Here is a 9,927-nt window from a genome sequence, read left to right on the forward strand (position 1 = left end):
TCATAGCTGTTATATCATAGCTGTTCTATTATAGCTGTTCTATTATAGCTGTTCCGCCACACTGCAGACACTGCCTGCCTGCCTGCCTTCTCTATAGAACTGACCCCCCCACCCCAAAAAAAAAACCTGCCCACCCCGCCCCCGCCCCCTTTTCGGTTCCGGTGGCCCAGCGGTGCCGGTGACGCAGGGGGTAACCTTGAGACGTTAGACACACTCAGCCGAGTCCAGTGCCATCACTGACTCATTCCCCTGAGCGCCCTCCACTCAACCCCCCCCCCCCCACCCGCCCCCCCCTTGCTAGATATAGGTCTGGTGAGAGCCGTCTCACCACAGGATCCTGCAATGCCCCCCCCCCCCCGCCATTCCCTCCTCCTCCTCCTGGCTCCTTCACTCACTCTGTCCTCCATTTCACTGTTTTCTTTCTCTTTTCTCCATCCCCCGGCTCACCCACCCTCTACCACCATCAGCACCATCAGCACCACACTGCCGACCGAGATGGGACTGGGATGGGCTTTTTGCCGGACCAACTGCCGGACCCTTCTGCACAGCAACTGCAACAGCTCTCCTGTTGGTCCTTCTAACCCCCCTCCCCACCCTCCTAATTCTTCTCTCTCTTTATATCGGTCTCTCTCTCTCATTCCCCCTGCACCAGTTCTGCACCAGTTTTCTGCCCATCCTCCTTATATCCCTCACCCATCCATCCAGCCATCATCCATCCATCCCAAGAGGAGAGAGAGGAGGACTCCCATTTCGGTGCTCCTTGTCCCAGTGAACCATGGAGGTACCTTACCTACATACATCACCCCTTCCTTGGTCTTGGCGGCGGCCTCTTCTACGCCGGCCTTGGTCTTCTCCGCGGCGGCTACCACTCCCTCCTTAGCCATGGAGAACCCTTTCATCAGTACATCCATCTTGGGCGACAATTATAGTGGGCTCCCCTGCTCCGAAACGGGCCTACTGCTGGCTGAGTGTGCTGTGCTGGCTGAGCTGTGTTAGAGAGAGAGATTGTGTGTGTGTGCGTGTATGTGTGTGAGTGAGTGTGAGTGTGAGTGTGAGTGTGTGCGGTTATGTGTGTGTGTGTGTGTGTGTGTGTGTGTGTGTGTGTGTGTGTGAGTGTGTGTGTCTGTGTGCGTGTGGGAGACGAGTGAGTGTGTCTGCGAGTGAGTGAATGAAAGAGAGGTGTGTGCGTGCACGTCTAGTGTGTGGATATAGTCGCGTGACTCCTCCTTCCGTTATAGTGCTGCAATGAGAGGCTGAGAGGACCGAGCAGCAACGTTACAGCACACAGACTGAGAGGATATGGGAGAGACGGAGATGATGGGAGAGAGTGTGTGTGTGAGAGAGAGAGAGAGAGAGAGAGAGAGAGAGGGGGGAGGGAGCAGAGAGGGAGGAGAGAGCAGAGAGGGGAGGATGAGAACAGCAGGCGTGCTTGTGACGGGAGAGGAGAGAGAAATAGAGAACATGCTGGATGCTGCAGCATTTCGAAGTCACGCTGCAGCTGATAGGCCCCCTCCCCCTCCCATCTCTCTCCATCACTCTCTCTCTCTCTCTCTCTATCTCTCTCTCGCTCTCTCTCTCTCTCTCTCTCTCTCTCTCTCTCTATCTCTCTCTCGCTCTCTCTCTCTCTCTCTCTCTCTCTCTCTCTCTCTCTCTCTCTCTCTCTAACCTGCCCACTCAAACCTCAGCAGCATAAACCCCAAGACTAACTGTTTGCATATTTGATTAGAATTAGCCCGCTCTCTCCCAAACAGCTTTCTCTGTGATGATATGTAAAGTGTTCTGACAGGAGAACGGCTTATGTTATCATCATCATCGCTTGAGGAGAAAAAAACAACAAACCTTTCATATGTGATTTAAAATATAACCGCCTGGCAGTGGTGTAAAGTAACTAAGTACATTTACAAGTATTTCCAAAATTCAGTAATTTTACTTTTACTCCACTATATCTCAGAGGCAAATATTGTACTCCACTACAATTATTTGAAAACTAGTTACTAGTTACTTTGCATATATAATTTATTATAATATAAAACATACATTAACCACTTTAGCCCTATACATACATAGGCTGTTTGAAAAGAGCCGATGTACAAGCTCACAACACCTGTTGTGTGCTTGTAGAGCTGCTATTTCGCAAACATTTTAGTACTTTTACCTTTGGTACTTTAAATATATTTTGATGCCAATACTTTTGTACTTTTACTCAAGTAACATTTTGAACACAGGCCTTTGTAAGTTTGAGTATTTTTATATTGTGGTATTGCTACTTTTACTTAAGTAAAATATCTGAGTACTTCTTCCACTATACTGCCGACTGGTGTTATTTAATCTTCAGACAGCATAATTCATCACACACCATCAGGGCATGTCCCAAAGACATGATTTGAGAGGGACCGAAACCTGTCTAATATTTTGTAATGCCAAAAATAGCTCATCCAGAATAAATTAAGCATTAGTGTGGGCTCCCTGGCAGCCATTTTCCCTTTGGTGAGATGAGAAAATGCACTGTCATCCTCTCCCTGAGCGAGTCACAATTAATTAAGACCCCCCACCCCACCCCCATCTGTCAAATTATGGCCATTCAGCAACACAGGTTTTTTTTGGGGACGGGTGTGTGAGCGATTATTATGACAACAATATGCATACACCGTTCTTTTTCTGACCCAGACATGAAGCTCAGTCAGATCTCCAGAAATGTTTATTAAGAGACGCTGACAGGGAGAGCAAAAGGAAAAAAATACATCAGAGGATAAATCAATAAAATCTTCACAGTTGTGTGTAAAAAAAAAAGTCGCAAAAAAACTACCAAAACGAACAAAAAAACCCAGGCGTAAAAGCAATACTAGTGTTTATGTGTCGTTATAGAATTAGGGCTGTTGCAATGGGGGAAGCTAACTTGGAGCCACACTCCCCTCTAGTGACCAACACAGGGATGGCATCATGACGCAGCACTTTGATTCAACAGATTTCTCTCCCATAAAAAGCACAACTCAGGACTTTCATGGCCAAAATAAATAATGAAATATCATTGCTCTGTGTCTCTCTTGCTCATTCTTGCCAACCTTACTCCATCACTTTCACCGTCTATAGCCACCCCCCCTGACTATCTGTTTTTCAGTTAACCTGCCTGCACACTACTGTGGTGCATTTGATGACAAATGCAATTAATGCTACAGTGATTCATTCAGCTTGAAGCGTTTGAATATAAAAAGGAAAACGTGCTAATTCACATTTTGATTTTGTATTGAATCATAACCTTATTGTTAACCACTTTCAACCTACAGTAGGCTACAGTAGACAATATGTCCATATTTTGGGCATGACGTGGTATAGGCAACCACAATACTAATATTTATATTATTAATAATAATAATAATAATAATAATAATATGAATATTAATAATTATAATATTAATGCGTTGTCACACCGTGTTGCGGATGTAATTGTAACGCTTGTAGATTTGTATTTTTGGCTATGCATGAATTAGGAAACACTGTTCAACTGCAGTAACAGTGTGACGTTTTTTTTGCACTTTAAATTCTATTTATTTAACCACTTATATCCTCTATACTTACTACTATACAGTTTACGATTAAAGGAGTAGTTCACCCAAGAAATGACTTACTTTCTATTAATTACACACCCCATGAAGCCTTGAATTCATGGAGATGTTTTTGCTTTTGTCGCATTCCTAAGACAACAATTTGATGACCGGGTCATCGGTCAATAGGAGACTCAGTAGGACACTCCACTGGTCATTTTTTGGGGCGAACTACTCTTTTAAGCATCACATAAATTATTCAAAGACACACTAAACAAGATGGATCCTATCTCAGCTATCTGCGACAAGTGCAAATTGGAATGCCGCACTTAAACTCACATGCCCAAGTTATACAAGATTTGGGAATGAATATTTAAATGGTCCCCTTTAATAATTGATAAGGAAGTGACCCCTGACTGTGTCCTTGCTATTTTAGGATGCTCTGAAAGTTGCTTTGAGCTACCATATGAGACCCAACAGGCTGTTATGTTTGACATGGTTGTAGCTAAAAGAGTTAAATTGAGAGAGTGGAAATGAACTTCTTCCTGCTTTAGGACATTCAATGGCCTATCTGATATGCAAGCTCTGTGTGTGTCTTGGTGTATGCATTCAATTACATGTTTTATTTATGTAGGCTTATGTGTAATTAACTGACTTTTTCTGTTTTAAATCTCCGCCTGGAAAGGAAGGCCACCATAGGGTCCACCACAAACTCAAACAGTTACAGCGTCTCTTATACAGGCTAAATTATTTCTCTCGCAGCTTCCTTATGTTCTGAAAGCTGCACCCCACAACTGACAGTCTTGGTTAGGCTACCCGGCCTGGCAGAGATCTGCACTTCGTCTAGCTAGGACACTTGTCTAGTGCATCTACATATGATGTATCATGTGACATGATACTGACATGAAACTGACCATAAGCAGGTTGGGAGAGGCTTATTGTCGGTAGCAGCATAACGTGAGAGTCAGTCTCTGTGATTTATTTTTTTTAAACTGCAAAACGAAGGGTATTTATTAAATATAGTATATCATATAATTAAATATATATATTTTTTTTTCTTCACATAATCAAATGTTTGTCATGATTCACCGGGAGCCTGGATGGCTTGATTTTAGTCTTAAAATTATTGATATAAATATGTTTGGAAATCTCTATGGGTAAAATGATTGGGCTTTTTTGACTGGAACCACAAAATGGCCACCACTGCTGTGCCCTATTACGAAAGAATGCATACAAAGATGACTGCTCCCTTAAATAGAAGTACCTATTTTCTATCGAAATAAACAACTACCTGTCACGAGATAATGCCAACTGTTTATTAAGAATAATTCATTGCAATTCACTGACCGGCTCCAACTGACCCCCACAGTTGGAACATACCATTTTGATCAAGATAGGGGGAATACAAGTTTTGGGGAAAATATGCCTTGTGGAATTGGTCATCTTGATTTGCCTTTTTTGGTTCTTTTACAGTCATTCAATAACACAATAATCAATACAGATAGACACAGAGACATTTCATAAAACATATTTTAACAATTATTAAATTTTGACCAGGGAGCCGAGGTATACTGCCCTGCCAAGCCAAAGTGCAGCAAATACGAAAAAGAATCACTGAAAAATGGGTTTAAAAGTGATTCAACTGGTCAGCCAAATGAGATATCGGCATATAAGTGATACACTAATTGCACATCTGTTCTTGAGGTAATTGTTTATCCCCCAAAATCACGAAGGCTAATTTGACCTTTTGGATATGATGGTGGCTCCCCCTGCTGGGACAGACGAGTTATGCATCTATCCCATGATAGACCAACTGGGTCTATTTAGTGGAAAATAGAAAGTGTGATAAGTGCATGATCAACTGGACGAGTCAATGTGACATGTATGCTTCTTCAATAATGCATATTGAATATTCTGTGATACACATGGTTGTCATATAGGCTACTGCACGTGCCGTATATGAACAAAAGATATGTATGCCTAGGGGTCTTCAACGTCTTTCAGGCCAAGGTTCCCCATCTGAGTGTGAGATGAAGCAGGGACCCTCACTTTACATATTGTATAAAATTGTGTATTTGCAGATTAAGCTTTTTCATAGATTTCATAGATAGCGTCATAGACTTGTTTGACAGCACTATCATCAGTGTTGAGTAAATTAAAGTGTTTTGGTTTGTTGACTTACATGTATCTTTTCTATTAATATGTTGGATTCATGTTATTTTCAGACCTTTAACCACTTAAACACTCGATACTTAGTCAATTTGACCGTTGGCTCTTTTTTCCCTCTACACCAAAACTATTTGCCAAAAAAAGATTGTAGATCTGCAATTTTTGGCTAATGTTTCCCTCAGAATAAGGATTCATGTGGTTAAATGTAAAAAACAAAAAAAAAGTTCCAACCGCATAAAGATTTGGAGGACCCCTTGTAGTAACTCTTAGGACCCCCTAGGGGTCCCGGACCCCCTGTTGAAGACCCCTGGTACAGCCTATAGTCTTAAAAATAATCAATAAATTAGTAAAACATACAATAGACAACAATGCTTTTGAATATGTGTTTATTGACAGGATGAATGGGCTCTTAATGGTACCAGAAGTACCAGTGATGTGTTCACTGACCGCATGGATATGAGAATTATGGAAGCTCTTTAAAGTAATGCTACCAGTACCAGTGAATGAGCAATATGGAAGATCTTTAACCACTTGAACCCCAGCGTCCATATTCTGGGGGGAACATTAGCCAAAAATAGCTGATCTATAAGCTCACAAAGCTATTTTTGGCAAAGACATTTGGTGTAGATGGAAAATGTGGTCAAAGTACAGTTCTCAAGACCAGTTCTCTAAGACGACAGGGGGGTTAAGTGGTTAATAATGATAAAAATAATAATAATACATACAATTTACTGTATATAGCGCTTTTCTGAGTACTCAAAGTTGCTTTACAGAAAAAAGCTAAAACAACTTTATTAGGGGATTTTTTTTTTTAAAGATTAAAAACTATAGAAAAAAGGTAGAAAAAGGGGATTATGATTAGGTAGGGAATGAGAGTCTGAAAAGGTGGGTTTTGAGTGTGGTTTTAAATGTGGCGAGGGTGTGGGCTGCTTTGATTTGAGCTGGGAGTGAGTTCCATAGGTAGGGGACGGCCACAGAGAAGGCCTTGTCACTCCAGGTTTGTTTCTTTGTCTTGGGGACATCCAGGAGGTTGGCATCACCCAACCTGAGGGAGCGGGAGGGGGGCATGGCGTTGCGTTTCAGAAAGGTAGCGGGGAGCCTGGTTGTTGAGGGCCTTGTAGGTAGTGGTCAGTAGTATAATGGTTAAGGCAATGCTATTAGTAACATTACCGCCTGTTGTAGATCAGAACACCGCTGAACATGTTGTGGCCGCTTACGCTATCATGGAGCTTCCAGCCAGCAGGTATACGTATGTAAATCCTGTCTTTAGGCCCCACCTCTACGATGGCCCCGTTAGATATGTACTCAACCTGTCCAGGATTACTGTAGCCACAGTTATAAGTGAGACTCTGTGTATCTCTAAACATCTGGATGCACTGATGCTCCGATGACGCTGGCACAGAGAAGGCTGCAGTAAATCGGAAGTAATAGACTCCGTATTGTGATGCTGTGAAGATACCTAGAGAACAGACACACATTCACACACATGCACGCACATCATTACACGTTGAATACAACTGTTTGAATAACTAATAACTACAAACTACAACTGTTTCAACTAACGTTACATTCTTTGATCATGGTGACATTTTAAAACACAGCTGTTACTTAAGTTAAAACCAATGAAATTAAGTTCTCTCACCCTATCCTGACTACAGATTTCAATGGGAAAATCACATAGTTAAAGATTTATTTAGATTACTGTCCAAAAAACAAAACGAAATGTCACTGAAACCACTGAACATAATTATGTGACAAGACCAAGGAAGAGTGGGCGGGCACCTCAGTGTTAAATTGACTATTTTTCCCAAAATGTAAAAAAAAAAGTAAAGTGTACATGATTAGAACATGCTTAAACATTCAACAATTATGGTCAAAACCTGTATATCCAGTTTTTGGGGCATAAACAAGAAGTTGAAGGATAAAAGTAAGTCTGATAATAATGATGTACCGTGCATGTTCACATCATGTATACTTTACATAGACAATTTTTCTAGTGCCCACCTATCCTGTATCCGACTAAACTCCCACCTACCCGTTTGTGGATCATAGTCCTGGTAGACGTTAGTGATGTGCCTCCCGTAGACCACAGTGGTATCAGAATCAAATGGTCCAACAACCCCAGAATTAGACAAACCAGCATAGAAGGCCACCTTTATTTGTGTGTCTGTCAACACAGGAGCATTATCAAATTATTATAAAAGCCAAAATTATACTATTCATCATACAACAAATGTGTGCGCTTGTAGATCTGCAATCAATACATGTGTTGTCAAGCAGTATAGTGGCTTTTGTCCAACTATCAGCTTCCACAAAACAAAGTAATAAAACTTAAGAGTTGCTACAGTACTCCATCAAACATTCTTGAATCTGGTGGTATTCTTGTGAGTGAGTTTGTGAATATTCAATATGTCTACAGAAGGATCTTAGTTCACTAAGTCCAGTAAGAGTGGGAAAGGCATTCTGAGATAGTCACAGTCTTCAAAGCTGCATTCAAGTAGGTTTTTATTTTTATTAAATAAAACACGATGCCAGAATAGTATGGCTAAAAGTGGGATCTGATCTCTCTTTCTAGCTTTTTAAATGTCCAGTAAAGTAGGACCCAGTATGAGTGCAATAGTCCAATGTACTTAATTACGTAATAAAGACATGATTTTACCTTTCAAGAAAGCGTTAGAAAAGGGAAACAATTCCTGCAATTGGTTCTCACTGGCAGTGGACAGCTGAGCATGGTGGGCTGAAACTGAAATAAGCACAACATTAGTTAAACAATGAAAAAACAGCTAAATCAAGTAAAACAGTAATAGAAAAAGGAATAACAATACAGCGATAATAATAATAATAATAAATGGAATCAACTAAATGCAAAAGTGATGGAACCACATAACCATCCTAACCTGTATTGTCTTTTGCCATGCCTTCTATCTCACGTTTGGCGATGGTCAGCTCCACTCGAAGATCGGTCGCCAAGCTCCTCTGGTCCTTGGCTTCTTCCTCGCTGGCTGCTACCCTGGCCTCCATGTTCCTCAGCTTCTCTCTCTGCTCTACCACAATGTCTCTCAGCTCCTCCATGTTCCTCAGCCTCTCCCTCTGTCCTACCACCATGTCCCTCAACTCTTTCAGCTCATTCCAGATTTCAATATTGCCCTCTCTCTCATTGACCCACGATCCACTCTCTCCCTGAGCCCCAGCCTCAGAAAGACACAACAGCAAAACAAGCAAAGCCCCACGACTATTCATCCTGAAACCGAGTCACTGAAGATATCATGCAGCCAGCTTTTATACTCTTCCCCCTCCTTGGACATGTCATTGTACCCATGTAGTGGAAAGTTAATCTACAAACTGGACACTACAGCTACATCATTTCCAGGACCATCTGAGAACTCCAACATGTGGTACATGATAAGAGCTGGCAAACTTGTATGGCCTGGCTCTGAAGAGTGGGTGTAAATAATATTGCAGGCAGTGGTGGAAAAAGTACACACATTTTACTTAAGGAAAAGTATCAATACTGCAATGTAGAAATACTCTGTTACAAGTAAAAGTCCGGAATAAAAAAATGACTTGAGTAAAAGTACAGAGGTATTGGTATCAAAATGTACTTAAAGTACGAAAAGTAGAAAGTACTCATTATGCAGAATGTCCCATTTCACAAAGTTTTCAAAATGTATAAAAATCTTTTGAAAATAGCAGATCTACAAGCTCACAATGCGACGCATTGTGAGCTTGTAGATCGCCTATTTTCAAATGGCTGAAATGTATTTAGGGCTGAAGTGGTTAATGTAGGTTTTGTAATAATATTCAAAATCTACAAAGTAACTCTAGATGTAGTGGAGTAGAAGTAAAAGTATTAAAAATTCCAGTAAAGTAAAAAACACCTCAAAATTGTACTTAAGTACAGTACTTGAGTAAATGTACTAGTTACTTTACACCACTGATTGCAGGATTATTAAAATAAATGTATTAGGGTTGTTTATCCGGTGTGATGTTCCTCACTGAGTTTAGAGTGTGCCTTGAGATTTTCACATAAATGAAAATTATCACTTAAAAATAGACTTATATTCTTTCAATAGACATGTGTTCCACAATGTGTTCTGTTCATGATGCACTCTGTCTAAAAGGGATAGTCAAACATGTATTCTCTCCATTTATCTAAGAACAAAGAATGTCATACAATTTAAAAGATGCATCCTTTTAAAGTTCTTTTTTTCATTCA

The 9,927-nt window shown here is 40.9% G+C and overlaps 2 protein-coding genes across 2 annotated transcripts in view; both read right to left on the reverse strand.

Moving 5' to 3' along the window:
• The window catches only part of sncgb (synuclein, gamma b (breast cancer-specific protein 1)), a gene marked incomplete at both ends in the record, with an annotated part of 11,772 nt that extends 10,861 nt beyond the window's left edge, over positions 1-911 (reverse strand). Inside the window, one exon of the mRNA XM_080454773.1 lies at positions 791-911. Coding sequence (XP_080310899.1) covers positions 791-911 — 121 coding nt within the window. The remainder of the gene's footprint in view (positions 1-790) is intronic.
• A 5,966-nt stretch (positions 912-6,877) lies between these two features.
• Positions 6,878-8,832, reverse strand: LOC308104362 (complement C1q-like protein 3; the record flags this gene model as incomplete). Its single annotated transcript, XM_080454774.1, has 4 exons — positions 8,609-8,832; positions 8,371-8,454; positions 7,747-7,878; positions 6,878-7,170 (listed from the first exon to the last, which is right to left on the reverse strand). Exons 1-4 carry the CDS (start codon positions 8,814-8,816, stop codon positions 6,878-6,880), a joined length of 717 nt encoding a protein of 238 aa, XP_080310900.1. The 5' UTR covers positions 8,817-8,832.
• Positions 8,833-9,927: the final 1,095 nt, after the last annotated feature.

The sequence above is a fragment of the Gymnoscopelus braueri genome (genome assembly GCF_963280865.1).
Source record: "Gymnoscopelus braueri genome assembly, chromosome: 17".
Taxonomy (NCBI): domain Eukaryota; kingdom Metazoa; phylum Chordata; class Actinopteri; order Myctophiformes; family Myctophidae; genus Gymnoscopelus; species Gymnoscopelus braueri.